An 18657-nucleotide genomic window follows, 5' to 3' on the forward strand; every position below is an offset into this window, starting at 1 on the left:
GATAACTCTTCTCGAGTACTTCATGAATTCATCTTTAGAGGAATTGTAGAATTAGATATAATTTATAACGATTTGGACACAGTGGAAAGTTCAGTACTTAGAAACAAATGTAGAGAATATATAGACAAAATTAATTGTGACCCAAGTCCACTTCCGTGTGAATGAAAGTAGTTTAGAATATAGTTTTCAAAGTCGGCACACACATACGCTTGAGTCAGAACATTTTCAACTGAGATCCTGTACAATAAGTTTTGCAACTTCTATCTGAGGTTTCTTACACGACCTGACGGAAATGGCCGAATGATATTCCGATCAAACCACGGGCTTGAGGTCAGTTCAAATTTTGACATCCAAGTCTAGCACACGAGGGAACAGCCGCAGATATTCCGATTGAAGCTATACACACATGTAGTACCAGAATAATATTGTAACGTGTTTCCATGTAGTCGCGTGCAACAAGTTTGATTTGTTCATGGCTGAAAAAGACAGAAAAAATATTGAATCGTTGAAAACAGTAATTCATTATAGCCTTTCTTTCTCTGTCTCTCGATCGAATGTCCTTCCGTCACTCTTATAAGTTTAACAATATACAGGCCTGTCTACCCCCCCCCCTCCATTTCTTGAACGGACTTTTTCTAACCATATTTAATATGTGATTACTGGAAAATATATCGAACTTAACGCGCGTATACTAGCAGAACGGGAGTTAATTGTATGAAACAAATCAGACCTCGCATTTAACGTGCGTATGCTAGTGAAATTGGAGTTAATTGTGGAAAATTCAAATTGAGATTTTTTAAGGTTCTGACATATTTGGCAAATTTTGTTAAGTGATATACAGAAGATAGTTACTAAAATTCTTTTAAGTTTGCAAATTAAACAAAATACACAAGCATATGTATATAAATTAAGCAAAACACACATGCATAATTCCAAAATCTAAAATGAAACATGCTTTGTCATTGATTACATTACCAAATAAGCTGTTCAGCATTCAGCCAAATACTGTGGCCATGATATCTCATTTGCATCCGGTTGTTTGATTGACTTGTTTTATTATTTTGTTTTGTAGAACAGCCAATTGCAGATGTTTGTGGTGCATATTTTTATGACTTTGCCCTAAAATGAAATGTTTGACCCTAATATGTTTTTATTCAGTCTGCGTGGTTGTTTTTGAGCATCTCACATGTCTTGTTGGTCAGATATACAAACGCATGTGATGTTGATTAGTTTGGTTCTATGTCATACTGCACAGCATCTAAAGAAAATATTTTGCCCATTATTACTTTGCAAATGCATCATTTTGGTTTTATGGAGACTTAGCAGTTGTGATTAATATATTGTCTACAAAATCCAATCATCGATTCGTTTTTACTTGGTCAGATTGTAGCAGGGAATTTATGTGGTGTTTTTATTTGTTTTTTATTTAACCCTTGTACAAAGTCAGTAATCAGTTTTCTAATCTGCATTGGTTTTAGGGCTTCCATCAAAACCTATTTCAATATCAGTGTATCCCCAAGGGTGCAAGATTGAGAGTAAAAAATCTCCTCATTGTCAGAACTTGGGGTTAGGCTAAGTAAAAAACAAATTTTGATATCAAAACTGTGGGTAAAAAATTAGGGGGTCTGAAGCACAAATGAGGATAAAGGGAAACAATGAATATTGAAGTCATACTTCCTGGTTTGTAGTCACAATTGGATGTAGCAAATCTGTCTGTTTACATTTGAATTTTTGTTCAAGTTCAACCACTAATACTAATTAGGAGTGGAGGTTCTAGATTGCACAGACATATTCTAAAATAGGTTTTACTTAACCTTTGAAAACTAATTCTTCCACATTTTGTGGGCAGTATGATAAGTTAGGCCCTAATTGGCTAAAACTTTGATTTGTCTTGGAGCATATTTCTTAAATATGGAGATTCAATTTCAGGTCACTACCAATTGTGATCGCTAAATATTTTATTTTGGCTGAGATTTTTTAAAGATGTTTCTTCCAAGGAATGTAACATTTTAATAGGGTTGAAATGATACACCTGTGCCACATATTGATATGATTCATGATACACAGCTTGCAATACGCTACATTATAGATACATATATCAATTTGATGGTCTTCTCATCTTTAGAAGGTCTGTCAGTGGTAGGGTGGTACCCTTTTATGTGTTAACATCTTAGTTGTATTTCTGGTATGCAGATCAAAAACAGTCATATTATCATAGCTTCATTCTCATCCTTGATAAAATATATTTCCAAACAGACTGTTAGTTGTCAGCTATTTCAATTCAACCTTTTATGACATTTCACACTGCTTGATTGGATGCAGGTCTCATTTTGATCACAACACCTTTCATTTTGTATGTTTTTCACTGCTTTAAAAACATCTTATTTAATGTTGTCACATAAATTTGAATGTATTTTGTTATTATCTTCAAAAAAGAAGAAATAGTACAATTTCCTCACGCAAGGAGCATCCTCTCTAAAAACAAGTCCAAATATGGGAGCAGAGATGACTAACAACCAAATCCATTACATTGTACTTACTACAGATGCAAAACAACAACCACATGCACTCATTTCTGTCAGTGAAAAAGAAAATTTTTGACAACACCTACTCCCCTTTTGCAAATTAAGACAAGGCAATTATAACTAGTGCAGACTGGAGTCAGATTCCTTTGCTGATTCAGTGCTAATGCTTGTTTTATCCATTGTAACGTTCAGTCACTGATTACATGTGTAAAAGGAGATATTCCAGATTTGTACGATATAAGTACTCTACGCATCATTTGGCACAACACTTTATCTGTTGTTTTGTATCTTTGGATCAAGTTTTAATACAATGCTTATCTTTTATTTTGTATCTGTTTGGATCAAGGTTTAATACAATGCTTCAGGTTTGTCACATGCTGCCAATTAGAATTTGATGTAACAATATTTCACTGCATGACACACCAGAAGCATAGCCTTCAAATTCAATCAACGTAGACAAGAAAAGCTCTGCATAATAGTAGTTATTAAATCTAAACGATTTAAATTATGCACGAGGAACATGTCTGGAATGTCTCCTTTACGTTGATATATGTTATCAGATGCTGATGGGCTACAATATTTGCAATGGAAATGCCAGGTTTATGTTCAGATTTCAAATCATGTGACCTTGTCACCTTGTGGTCATTTACAAAAGATGAATAGGTGTTGTCAATAGTTTTTTGTTTCTAAACTGACAGAAATGAATGTATGTGTCTATGACAGCTGTCTGCCATCAATTCTCAATGTAAATAATATAAAGGCAAGCATCTAATAGTTATTACAGCTGAAGTTAAAGTATTTTGTATAGGGTTAGTATCATTGTATCAGTATTGGTATCAGACTTGGAATAGCATCAAAATCTTGTATGAGTTTGGTAATGAGCAAGAACTGTGTACATTAATGACATGAACTTGTGCCTGATTAGCTAACCTTGTGATCACTATGGAGGCCGTATTTTGGATTTGAGGAACATCAGATTTGGAATATGTCATTTTGGTAATGAGCAAAAGGAACACTGATCTTGCATCTGACTGGCTGAGCATGTTACCACTCTGGAAGCTGTATTTTTGATCCAGACCAGTTTTGATGAAACTTGCACTATGTGTTTATATCTTGGATTGGTTTGATAACGGGCAGGATCCAAGCATATTAATGAGAAAATCTTGCATCCAGTCGGATGAGTCATATTTCTGAACTAATTTTAATCAAACTTCAAGTATATGCTTACATTGTTAAGATCTTGATTGAGTTTAGTAACTGAGTGAGATCTACACATTTGATGAGATTATCTTGCATCTGATTGCCTGAACTTGTTCACCTGCTGTAAGACATATTTCTCATTCAAATTTTGATCAGGCTTGAAATATAGTCTGATAACATACGGATCTTTGATGGGTTCAGTAAAGAGCAAGATCTGTGCATAATAATGACATTTTTGCATCATATCTGCAGATCTTATTACCACTCTGGAAGATAGATTTCTAATCTGGTTTTGTTTAAACTTGGAATATATGGTTATATCATCAAGAACTCAGATGAGTTTAGTAAAAAGTGAGATTCACACATTAATGAGGTGATTTTGCATCTGATTGGCTGAGTTAATTTTCCCTCTGTAGGCCATGTTTCTGATCCAGTTTTGATCACAGTTGGAATATATGCTTACAGCATAAAGTTCTTGTACAAGTTAAGTACAAAGTGAGATTCACACATATTAATATGTTGATCTTGCATCTGTTTGGAGCTGAGTTTATTTCAACTCTGGAAGCTATATTTTTGATCGGATTTAGATCAAACTTGAAATAAGGGCATATATCAAGATTTTTTTTTATCGGTTTGATAATGAGCACTGATGATGTACTCTTGCATTTGATTGGCTGTATTTATTACCACTCTGAAAGCCATATTTGTAATCTGCTTTTGTTATCAGGATTATGGACAGTTTCAATACGGAGCAAGATTGATGCATATTAATGAGGAATTCTTGTATCTAATCAACTGGGCCTCTCACCACTCTTAAAATTGTATGTTTAATAACTTGGGTTTATTATCATCATGATCTTGGATGACTTCAATTATGAGGAAGTTACGGTGCATATTAATTGTGCCATCATTAGGAAGAATTTGATCAAGATAGGCTAAATCAACATGATATAAAGTTTGGGAGATCCGTTAGATAGGCTGTCTTCTTAGAATACTATCTTAACCTGCTGAGTGAAATGGTCAACTGTTAAGGTATGTACACCCCATGTACACATGGTGAGCAATATCGGGCCACATTATTCCTCTTCTTGTTATTTGCCTCATTTTACATTTTGGGATAGACTCATATACCTCTTGTTTTGTGCCAATTAAAAATATTAAAAAAATTCAGTTAAGAAGGAGAGAAAACAGTTCAGTGGTACATACAGTTTTTCTGTGTTCAAAATTATAACAAAAGTCACTCATAGAAAAGTATCCTAGTTCCTTCTTAATCCCAAAGTCCTGGCTTACAGTATAGGGTAATCAACATAACAGATGAAGACAAAAATGTGGCCAGTAGAAATAGGATGAGTTTTATTTTCTCCAAATTGCATAAAAACGCAGCTTCTGAAAAAAGCTAGATTCTAACCCATTATGTACATAAAGTTACGTGTACCATATATTAGATTCCAACCATTATGTACATCAAGTTACATGTACCATATATTAGATTCCAACCCACTATGTACATCAAGTTACATGTACCATATATTAGATTCCAACACATTATGTACATCAAGTTACATGTACCATATATTAGATTTCAACAAATTATGTACATCAAGTTACATGTACCATATATTAGATTCCAATCCATTATATATATCAAGTTACATGTACCATATATTAGATTCCAGCACATTATATACATCAAGTTACATGTACCATATCTTAGATTCCAACACATTATATACGTCAAGTTACATGTAGTACCATATATGGTTTTATGTCTTGAGGATCATCTAAGGGAACTGAAAACTATAGCTCCTCCCACAGGAAGTAGTTTATAGACAATATTCTGATGTACACACTTTTGGTGGCCTCGGTGATGTTTATAGTTTCTCTTCTAGAAATTTTAAATATAATATTGGTTTTTATATGTTACATATCTGCATTTTTGTGTATGGTTAGCTATGCTTTTGTCCTCAGTGTCAGCCTACCCAAGCAAAGGTTGGAAGGCTAGCATGTGGGTCTGTTGCATGAGTTCAACTTTTCTGTCATCAAGATATGACTAATTACTAATGCATACTAGATGACTAATCACTAATGCATAGTAGAAATGCCTGGCTGCTCAGCCACCTACTAACTTATATTGGAACTGTAGTTTTCCAAATAGGTCAGTTCCAAAATGTATCTGATGAATTAATGGATTATTTATGTTATTTTATTTTGCTCTCTTTACAGACTCAAGAATGGAAAAAGCTGCGACAAGAGAGTAAGTAATCAGTTTTCTATGACCTTGACATATAATGAACACAGATATTGTGTATTAGGTTGTGTAGGACATTAACTCAGATTTGGAACCGCTCCGGTGGCCTAGTGGTTAGAGTGTCCGCCTCGGATGCGGGAGGTTGTGGGTTTGATCTCTGGCCAAGTCATACCAAAGACTTACAAAACTGGTACTAACAGCTGCCTCGCTTGGTGCTCATCATTAAGAGGTTAGTGTTAGGACTGGTTGGCCCGGTGTCAGGATAATGTGACTGGGTGGGACATCATGCCCCAGTGCTAGACATCACTATAAACTGCCACACTGCAGACACCGTAGTGATATGACTGAAAAATTATTAAAAGCTACATTAAAAATCCAAATCACACACGCTCACACAACTCAGATTGTGTGTATTAGGTTGTATAGGACATTAACTCAGATTTGGTGTATTAGGTTGTGTAGGACATTAATTCAGATTTGATGTATTTGGTTGTGTAAGACATTAACTCAGATTTGGTGTATTTGGTTGTGTAGGAGATTAACTCAGATTTGGTGTATTTGGTTGTGTAGTACATTAACTCAGATTTGGTTGTGTAGTACATTAACTCAGATTTGGTGTATTATGTTGTCTAGGACATTAGCTCAGATTTGGTGTATTATGTTGTCTAGGACATTAGCTCAGATTTGATGTATTTGGTTGTGTATTACATTACTGGTAACTTAGATTTGGTGTATTTGGTTGTGTATTACATTAACTCCAGTTTGGTGTATTAGGTTGTGTATTACATTTACTCAGATTTAGTGTATTAGGTTGTGTAGGACATTAACTCCGATTTGGTGTTTTAGGTTGTGTATTATATTAACTCAGATTTGGTGTATTTGGTTGTGTATTACATTAACTCAGATTTGGTGTATTTGGTTGTGTATGACATTAACTCTGATATGGTGTGTTAGGTTGTGTAGGACATTTTAAATGGTTGTAAGATGAAGGAAAAACAATACAGAGTCCTACATCATAAACTGACAAAGTCTTATGTTACTAAATACATCCTCTGATATTCCTACAAATTGTGAAATTCTGGTTTTGTGCATGTTCAGATTTTATGAGAATTTTTTATCTGTTAGAAAATCTGAACCTATTTATCTTTCAGAAAATCAGTGCATACAGCATGCGTGTGTGTATATATATATATATATATATATATATATATATATATATATATATATATATATATATTTCAGGAAATCAGTAAAGTTATCTTGCAGAAAGTATGTACACAGAAAGTTTGTACACTCCAGTAGACAAAACATCTCTCCAAACAGTGTTATGTTATCTAGTTCAGAGGACTTGGGCACTGCTGCAGTTCTTCACAATTTCAAATTTGGAGAGTCTTTCCAGAATTGAGTGGAGTCATCCACCCAGAAAGTAGACTCTGTGTGTGTGTGGTTTGGATTTTTAATGTAGCTTTAAAAAAATTTCAGTCATATCGCTATGATGTCTGCATTGTGGCAGTTTATAGTGATGTCTAGCACTGGGGCATGATGTCTCACCCAGTCACATTATCCTGACACTGGGCGGACCAGTCCTAACACTAACCTCTTAATGCTGAGCGCCAAGCGAGGCAGTTGTTAGTACTAATCTTGTAAGTCTTTGATATGACTTAGTCGAGGATCGAATCCACAACCTCCCGCATCCGAGGAGAAAGTAGACTGTAATATATTAAGAAATCATTTTCAATTATAGAAGTTTACAATTGAAATGTGGACATACATGTAAATGTTTTGGTGATTTTGCTTTTAACATTTCACTTAAGTACATACACAGAGACTCCAAACTTGTATACAGTAAAACCTATGCTATAGACCAGTGGTTCCCAAACTTTTTCAGGCCCCCGCCCACTTGGTTATCCTCAGCCCCCCCCCCCTACTCCATAAAAAGCATTATTCAGCATTAGCACCTCCCCTCTGTAGTCTGACTGCCCCCATGGGAGTCGGTACCTCCCACTTTGGGAACCACTTCTATAGACCATCCTTTTGTAAAAAAAATGATTTTTCATCAGACACCATACTGCGTCCTCACATGATTCATTAGATCTAGATTAGATGAGAAAAGAGAAGTTTGCAACTGGCAGTTCAGATTTTAAGTCCTGAAACAATTGCTAGTTGTTAGACAAAAACGACCATGTTGCTATTTGATTAAATCAATTATATTTCAGTGTTCATTTGAGTGATGTTGGGAACAACAAATAACCATTAGTTATAAAGTCCTAAATGTTTCCTTCTCTTTAATTGCAACGTTTTTTTAAAATGGAATTCTCCAAAAACACATAAGGGAAAATAGAACATTATGTTATGTTCATTTTTTTCTATTTTCCCACATTTATGAAAGTTTGGATAATGCAGTGAGGCAAAATAGGAAATGAGAAACAGATATTTGTGTCCTGTGTACTAACTTCTGAGACATACAATGAACATTACTCTGAGCAAAAATCTGTTTTATTTTGTCTATACTTGCATGTGAATGGTTAGCAGTTATCTTTTGATGATGTCACCATTATACCTCCAACTAGCAATGATTCAAGCCACCATTAGTCCTCCAACAAGTCAGATTTCAAATGATGTACTATTAGACCTTAATCATAACAGGATTCTGCTATTCTCTCATCAGAGTATGGGGGTCGGCTGGCCATAGGTGTTTGTACTGTCATAATACCAGGAGTGCTGGTCATAGGTGTTTGTACTGTCACAATACGGGATGGGTGGGCTGGCTATAGGTGTTTGTACTGTCACAATACGGGTGGGTGGGGGTGGGTGGCTGGCCATAGGTGTTTGTACTGTCATAATACCAGGAGTGCTGGCCATAGGTGTTTGTACTGTCACAATACGGGGGGGGGGGGGGGGGGGGCTGGCCATAGGTGTTTGTACTGTCATAATTGTCATAATACCAGGAGGGCTGGCCATAGGTGTTTGTACTGTCATAATTGTCATAATACCAGGAGGGCTGGCCATAGGTGTTTGTACTGTCACAATATCAGGAAGGCTGGCCAGGACTATAGGCATTTGAAACATGATACTGTTGCAGATAATTCATATAAATGCATGTACTTTCCATTATTTTAATGTGAATATTCTATATCTGTGATATTGTACAATAAAAAGTGTCTTTTTATTTAAAGGGGTTTCATTTGTTTTTAAGGGAAGGCTCAAAAGAGAAAATTGAGAGAAGAAAAGTTGATACAGAAGGTTGAAAAAGAGCAAGCCAGAGTTAAAGAAGAGGAACAAAAGAAGGCAAAACTCGAACAGGAAGAACAGGAGAAGTTAAGACTAGGTCATTAAGGACTGGGTTTTTTTGGCATCAATTACCATAATAGATAGTGAGATGTGTGTATAATGCATAATTCCAGAATTACTTGGTAGTATTGACATCATTTTTATCTCACCTGTCCAAATACCAGGTGAGCTTATAGTATAGTCCTGTGTCCATTGTGCTTTACCCAAGACCATATTTCTTATTAGATTTGGTATTCAAGATTTTATCATCAAGAACACAGACGAGTTGGATAATGACATAATGATGTTTTTGCTTCTGCTCGGCTGAACATGTGAATGCTGTAGAGGCCATATTTCTGATCAGATTTGTATGTAAGTATTTATCAAGATCCCAGATAACTTTGATTATGTTAATAATGTGATCTTGCATCTGATTGACTGGGCTTGTGAACACTCTTGGGGCCATATTATTGGTCGGGTTTGAAATAAGCTTATATCATCAAGGTTTCAAATGAGTTTGATTATAAGCGACTGCCATATTTTAGTGATGTGATCTTGCATCTAATCAGCTGAGCTTGTTAACGTTTTAGAGACCATATTTGATCCGATACAATATGTAAACTAATATCCTCAAGATTTCAGCCAGCTTGAGTGTGGGCAGCATCCTTGCACAGAGATGCCACCAGGACATGTCTTTGATCAGATAGGCTTGCACATCTGGGTACTTTGGCTTGATATTAATGGTTGTTAAACTAAATTTGATTGGCGTATTGGGCCTAGAATAAGCATTGGGCCCTGGAACAAGCATTCTGTCATAGTTTGAATCCTGCATTCATCAAGGAAGATTTACTCATTTTTGTTTAAAATACCTAGAAAACACAAAATAACTGACTTCCAACATGGTTCATCTTAAGATCATGATTTCTGGCTGCTAGTAGTGCTGATGACAACGATTTGAAATATATGAGATTATTGGAGATGGGGAAAGATTGAGCGATTTTGAACCCCAATAATGAAAGCACTCAGAGAGTGATAGATATTTAAGTGTTATTTAAATATTGAACACTGGCCATTTCCTTCTCCCTCCTTTTTCCCTACTCTCCTCTTAATTTGATGACAAAGGGGGAGCTTCCCCCTTTGGGATAAATCCTGGCAGCATCTCTGACATATATTATTAAGGTGGTATTTCATTTTTTTGACTGAGCTTGTGAACACTCTAGAGGCCATATTTCTGATCAGATTTGGTATCGAAGCTTTTATTATTTAGATTAAAGAGGAGATTAATCATGGTGACATCCATACTGACAAGGTGGTCTGTAGCATATGATTGGCTGAACTTATTAACATCCTTGAAGTCAATGTTCCAGTCAGATTTGATATGTAAGCTTACATCATGCGATATTGACATATATGAACAAGGGGATCTTATATCCAATTGGCTGTGCTTATAACTTACTAGAGGCCATATATTTTATCGGGTTTTTATCAAATCTGATAGTGATTTACAAATTTTATCAAAGTCAGTTTGTGCTGAGCAATTTGACTGGAAAATTGAACTTGCCCACGGGAAATTTGAGTTTGCCTCAAACATTATATCCCAGCATGAATAAAAAATAAGATAAACTATGGATATTTTAAGGAAATTGCATTGTATTTAACTTATGTTTTCTTTTTTGTTTTTGTTGGAACCTTAAAACCATGTGCCTATAAGTAAAATTATCCATGTGTGTGTGTGTGTATAATACATGTAGATTATATCGGGTTAGAATGCAGACAGAAACAAACATGTACATATGCAGGTAAATGGATAGGTAGAAAAAAATTTAAAAATCAAAACCATTTGTGGGTGCTACATTTTTTGGTACATTAATCACACTTTTAATGAAATCCTACTGGTGGTGAATCCTTAGAGATGAGTGCCTGTCCAAACACACCTGTCAAAGAAATCTCGTGAGCGATATTATTAACAGTTAATACCAACTCACCTTAAAACTGGTAACGTGCATCAAAACCATCTTAGAGAAGCCAAATTGTTTACAGTTGGCCAGCTCTCAAACTGCCCAAGGCTAGGTTAGGATCTGAATGTTGGCGAATCCTGAATAATTTACATATATTATGATTAAAATAGAATTACTGTGTTAAAATATAGGTATTTATTCCTCATTTATCAAAACTTGTTCTAAATAGTTAATATTCACAATATCACATTTGTGAGAGAAAATGCAAGACTGACCTCACCATTGACTACAAGATGGAACTGACACATGATAGATGAAAGAAACTGTCGCCACTTATGTACAAGAAGAATGTGTTACATGTAAACACTAAATAAAGGGTCTAATGATGGCAAGATCGCAGGTATTAAACTTATAAAACTTAATGCATTCTGAATAGAAGATTACTCCTTTCTGTCTGTCATTCTAAATTTGTTGAATTTTCCCAGGGGCAAGTACCTTGGAAACTTGACCTTGCCTGAACTGAATTTGAACTTGTCCCTGTGGTATGTAAGCTAGTGTCATCAAGATGTCAAATGAATTTGATTACAAGTAAGATCCATGCATATTAACAAGGATGAAGGGTGATCAGTTGTTGGGAATTTAACCTGCAACCTTCTGGTCATGAATCCAGTGCCTTAACCATTGACCTGCATACTGCAGAGCTCTCTCATTGGTAGGGATCTTAATGATTTCCAAGTTATGAATCCAATGATGGGGCCCTGTAGGAGGTAAGGACTGATCTACGAGTCCAAGTTATGGATCCAATGATTGGGCCCTGTAGGAGGTAAGGACTGATCTACGAATTCATGTTGACTTCAGAGATTAACCCCTTGTAATGCAAAGTAAGTGTATATACTTTATGGACAGTTTCTAAGTTTTGAGTGAGCACCCTGACCCAAGGAGCAATTAGAGCTACAGGAGCACATTATGCTGGTGTAACTACTTGCCTTTTTGTGTACAGAAAGTAATCCTGTATATATGGTATAGGAAAGAAAATTAATGACACCAGCATGGATTGACAATGTAGAAACTTGTATTTCTTAACATTTTATTTTAAAGTTTTAGGCCCCCACTGAGATTGCAAAGGGAGCATATTGTTTTGACATGAAAGGACACATGTTATTGGACTTAGAACCAGTAAATTTCTCACACTTTATCAGCATCATACATTGATCGCACACTTTATCATCATACATGGATCACAGACTTTATCAACATCATACATGGATCACACACTTTATCAACATCATACATTGATCACACTATCAACATCATACATTGATCACACTATCAACATCATACATTGATCTTATACTTTATCAACATCATACATTGATTTTACACTTTATCAACATCATACATTGATCACACTATCAACATCATACATTGATCAAACTATTAACATCATACATTGATCACACTATCAACATCATACATTGATCACACTATCAACATCATATATTGATCTTCCACTTTATCAGCATCATACATTGATCACACACTTTGTCAACATCATACATTGATCTTACACTATGTCAACATCATACATTGATCTTACACTTTATCAACATCATACATTGATCAAACAATTAACATCATACATTGATCACACTATCAACATCATACATTGATCACACTATCAACATCATATATTGATCTTACACTTTATCAGCATCATACATTGATCTTACACTTTATCAACATCATACATTGATCTTACACTATGTCAACATCATACATTGATCACACTATCAACATCATACATTGATCACACTATCAACATCATACATTGATCACACACTTTATCAACATCATACATTGATCACACTATCAACACCATACATTGATCTTACACTTTATCATCATACATGGATCACAGACTTTATCAACATCATACATGGATCACACACTTTATCAACATCATACATTGATTACACTATCAACATCATACATTGATCACACTTTATCAACATCATACAGTGATCTTACACTTTATCAACATCATACATTGATCACACTATCAACATCATACATTGATCACACTATCAACACCATACATTGATCACACTATCAACACCATACATTGATCACACACTTTATAAACATCATACATTGATCACACACTTTATAAACATCATACATTGATCACACACTTTATCAACATCATACATTGATCACACTATCAACATCATACATTGATCACGCTATCAACATCATACATTGATCACACACTTTGTCAACATCATACATTGATCACACACTTTATCAACATCATACATTGATCTTACACTTTATCAGCATCATACATTGATCACACTTTGTCAACATCATACATTGATCACACCCTTTATCAACATCATACATTGATCACACACTTTATCAACATCATACATTGATCTTACACTTTATCAACATCATACATTGATCACACACTTTATCAACATCATACATTGATCTTACACTTTATCAACATCATACATTGATCTTACACTTTATCAGCATCATACATTGATCACACACTTTGTCAACATCATACACTGATCACACCCTTTATCAACATCATACATTGATCACACACTTTATCAACATCATACATTGATCTTACACTTTATCAACATCATACATTGATCACACTATCAACACCATACATTGATCACACACTTTATAAACATCATACATTGATCACACTTTATCAACATCATACATTAATCTTACACTTTATCAACATCATACATTGATCACACTATCAACATCATACATTGATCACACTGTCAACATCATACATTGATCACACTATCAACATCATACATTGATCTTACACTTTATCAGCATCATACATTGATCACACACTTTGTCAACATCATACATTGATCACACACTTTATCAACATCATACACTGATCACACTTTATCAACATCATACATTGATCACACACTTTATCAACATCATACACTGATCACACTATCAACATCATACATTGATCACACACTTTATCAACATCATACATTGATCTTACACTTTATCAACATCATACATTGATCACACTATCAACATCATACATTGATCACACTATCAACATCATACATTGATCTTACACTTTATCAACATCATACATTGATCTTACACTTTATCAGCATCATACGTTGATCACACTATCAACATCATACATTGATTACACTATCAACATCATACATTGATCACACACTTTGTCAACATCATACATTGATCACACACTTTATCAACATCATACATTGATCACATTTTGTCAACATCATACATTGATCTTACTTTTTATCAACATCATACATTGATCACACTATCAACATCATACATTGATCTTACACTTTATCAGCATCATACATTGATCACACTTTGTCAGCATTATACATTGATCACACACTTTATCAGCATCATACATTGATCTTACACTTTATCAACATCATACATTGATCACACTATCAACATCATACATTGATCACACTATCAACATCATACATTGATCACACACTTTGTCAACATCGTACATTGATCACACACTTTATCAACATCATACATTGATCACACTTTGTCAACATCATACATTGATCTTACATTTTATCAACATCATACATTGATCACACTATCAACATCATACATTGATCACACTATCAACATCATACATTGATCACACTATCAACATCATACATTGATCTTACACTTTATCAGCATCATACATTGATCACACACTTTGTTAACATCATACATTGATCACACACTTTATCAACATCATACATTGATCACACTTTATCAACATCATACATTGATCACACTTTATCAACATCATACATTGATCACACTTTATCAACATCATACATTGATCACACTATCAGCATCATACATTGATCACACTATCAACATCAGAAACATAAGAAAACTGAACGCTAGAGAACTGGCATTTTTTGACCTCTGCAAGAAAGATCTGAATTACAGTAATTGTAGTTGGAAGAGTTTGGAACAGCATCGACAAACGAAGCTGCATACGGAAAAATTGAAGCTCAGAAGGCATCTGGAAACGTGCAGTTAATCACTACAAGAAGAAAGATTTCTTGCATGAGAGAATAGCTGTAGCCCTCTGTCACAATATGCATACTGCATGTTGCCAATACAAACACCAACTTGAAAGGAGAAAGGCTCTTATTGAGAAGGAAAAGAAATGATTGCACATTGAGCCAAAAATGTCAGTGGTGACAAAAGGGAAGGCTGAAGAAATCTTTGCCAAAGCCACAAAAAGAGCTTGACTGGCATATCAACAGGTTGTGTCCAGTGGAGAAAAAGACAAGTGAATGTATGGGATTATTTGTATATAGTTGATTTGCTTGGATGTTTATTTTACAGATTTGTTATGAAAAGAGAGAAGTATAATATATTTGCTGCAAAAATTGACAAATTATTGTGACTTAATTACGATGTGAACACTGACATGCACATGAAATGACTTCAGCATCAACAGTATTGGAGAACAAATTCATGTGGCAATAAATATTGTAAAATTGTTCAAGTCAAGTTGAACATTTTTGGTAAGTATATTAGTTTTTCAAATGATTGTTTTGTTGTATATTATCATCATAAGTTGCACCAGGAACAGTTTTTTATGATTGCAAAATGCATTTTTGGATGGGGGCCTTTGGTCTCATGGACCCCCAGATCAGGGGCACTGCTCCTTGAGACCCCATTGGAGGAGAACCCCCAAACCCCTTTAAAAAATTCAGCTTTTTTATGGAAGGCCAAAATCATGTCTGTATTCCTTGAGTTGTGAAATAAATCCCTGAATATTGAGATATTTCTTTGTTATGAAGTTTAATGTTTTTTTTGTATATCATTGGTGCTTTGCTGGAGGACTGACTTGATCTGCATTTTGGTATTTTCTATTTACAGTCTTGTGATCTAGCTGAAGGCTTTCACTCACACTAGGCCACTAAAACTAAGCATTGTATGACATGCATGGAAACACTTACAGTTTACTTTATAAGTGAACTCTGAACCAATGTTGTTAATTGTGTGTGGAATAAGTTGGTGACTGACAGTGACAATTTGTTCCATACAGCATCACTAATTTTATTCTATCTATAACTCAGTAAATTTTTGGGTCAGCATCATTAAATGTAGCTAAAAGTACTTAATTTGTTTTCAATACTATATGTAAAATGAATTAGTTACTTTTAGCTGCATTTAGTCATGCTGACCTGATAATTTATTTAGTTGCAGATAGGATAAAATGAACTATAGTGTCATGGTGTGAGGCTGTCCATTATGAACACTGCTCCTGTAAAGGTTACAAACTCATTCATTTAATAATCCCACTCTAAAAAAAGTGTTTACAACATAACTTTCTCCATTCTGTTCAATTGAATAAAGCATGTATTGATGAGATTGGTTGATTAGCATTTGTAAAATTTGGTCTTGTACTGATTTTTTCCATCCAGTACCAAGTACCAGTAGTAGTGCAACCTTAGTAGAAATGATGTTAGTATATAGATATGTAGGTGACCTGTTAGATTTTCAGGCCTTTACAGAAATGTTCAAATCACACATTTTGAACTTTTTAGATTTTTTTTTTTTTACAAAACCATTTAAGGTTGTTGTTGTTGTAGGGTTTAATGCCATTTTTCAGCACACAATAGGCTATACATGGCGGCCAGTATTAATGCTGGAGGAAGAACCACTGACCCATGAGAAGCTACTGGCAAGCTTTCTCACATACCCACATTGGCTGAATCCGAGACTCAAACCCATGCAGGCAGAGGTGAGATGGCAGTGATCCGTAATGGAGAGTGCTTTAGACCACTCAGCCACTCGGGGCCCTACCATTTAAGGTAGTCCATTGAACATGGGTATGCATATATGGATGGCTTTATTAGATTTTCAAGTCATTATGGCAGTTCAAGTTTTTGTACATTTTTATACTGTTGCCTAGAGAGAGGCAAGAGCATATAGTAATACTTATGTTCATTGCTGTGTAACTTGATACATAAGATGGTCATCATCTAAAGATGTGCATGTTGACATATTTTTAAAGAGTTATTGCCCTTTTTGACTGTACAGCTGGATGCAGTGTATGACAATTTTGTGAATGTAATTACTCTCATTATTTTTTTTGGTGGTGGATTGTTTTGAAATTTAGTACACATTATAGTGAACATTAGAATATATGCATATTTACACATCATTGTACTTAGTACACGTTATAGTGAACATTAGAATATATGCATATTTACACATCATTGTACTTAGTACACATTATAGTCACCATCAGAATAAATGCATATTTACACATCATTGTACTTAGTACACGTTATAGTCACCATCAGAATATATGCATATTTACACATCATTGTACTTAGTACACATTATAGTCACCATTGAAATTTAGTACACATTATAGTCACCATCAGAATAAATGCATATTTACACATCATTGTACTTAGTACATGTTATAGTCACCATCAGAATATATGCATATTTACACATCATTGTACTTAGTACACATTATAGTCACCATCAGAATAAATGCATATTTACACATCATTGTACTTAGTACACATTTATAGTCACCATCAGAATATGTGCATATTTACACATCATTGTACTTAGTACACATTATAGTCACCATCAGAATAAATGCATATTTACACATCATTGTACTTAGTACACATTATAGTCACCATCAGAATAAATGCATATTTACACGTCATTGTACTTAGTACATGTTATAGTCACCATCAGAAGATATGCATATTTACAAATCATTGTACTTAGTACACATTATAGTCACCATTGAAATTTAGTACACATTATAGTCACCATCAGAATAAATGCATATTTACACATCATTGTACTTAGTACACATTATAGTCACCATCAGAATAAATGCATATTTACACATCATTGTACTTAGTACACATTATAGTCACCATCAGAATAAATGAATATTTGTACAACATTGTACCTACACTATTTTCAGAAAGATTACATGCTTTTCTTTACCTATTATCATCTGGGGTAGGGGATGCATGCAGTGGAGATGAGGCTGTATTTACATGAGTAAATTGGTCATCATTCCTCTGGTTTTAGTTTTAGTCCCCAACTTTCTTTGTTTGCAGTGATTATTTCTTAAATTAATTGTATCAAGGATGTTCATGATTTCAGTATGCTTAATGAATCCACTCTTAACCTTTACTTTGATTACAGGTAGGAATTACACAGTGTCCATTGCTCTACCTGGTTCAATTCTAGACAATGCACAGAGTCCCCACTTGAGGACATATCTAGCTGGACAGGTGAGTGATCACATGAATTTTTAACAGTCTTCAGGCGAGGAAAAATAGGCATCAGTTCCAATTTTAAACTTGTCCCAATCCCAACACAAAATCAGGCAGAA

General features: G+C 34.6%; 1 protein-coding gene across 1 annotated transcript in view; it reads left to right on the forward strand.

Moving 5' to 3' along the window:
• Positions 1-365: 365 nt before the first annotated feature.
• Positions 366-18657, forward strand: part of LOC149796003 (28S rRNA (uridine-N(3))-methyltransferase-like) — a 47241-nt gene continuing 28949 nt past the window's right edge. Inside the window, exons 1-4 of the mRNA XM_089965924.1 lie at positions 366-514; positions 5949-5979; positions 9170-9301; positions 18468-18556. Coding sequence (XP_089822050.1) covers positions 473-514; positions 5949-5979; positions 9170-9301; positions 18468-18556 — 294 coding nt within the window. The 5' untranslated portion in view covers positions 366-472. The remainder of the gene's footprint in view (positions 515-5948; positions 5980-9169; positions 9302-18467; positions 18557-18657) is intronic.

The sequence above is a fragment of the Sinohyriopsis cumingii genome, chromosome 7 (assembly GCF_028554795.1).
Source record: "Sinohyriopsis cumingii isolate HCF-2022 chromosome 7, ASM2855479v2, whole genome shotgun sequence".
Classification (NCBI taxonomy): Eukaryota; Metazoa; Mollusca; class Bivalvia; order Unionida; family Unionidae; genus Sinohyriopsis; species Sinohyriopsis cumingii.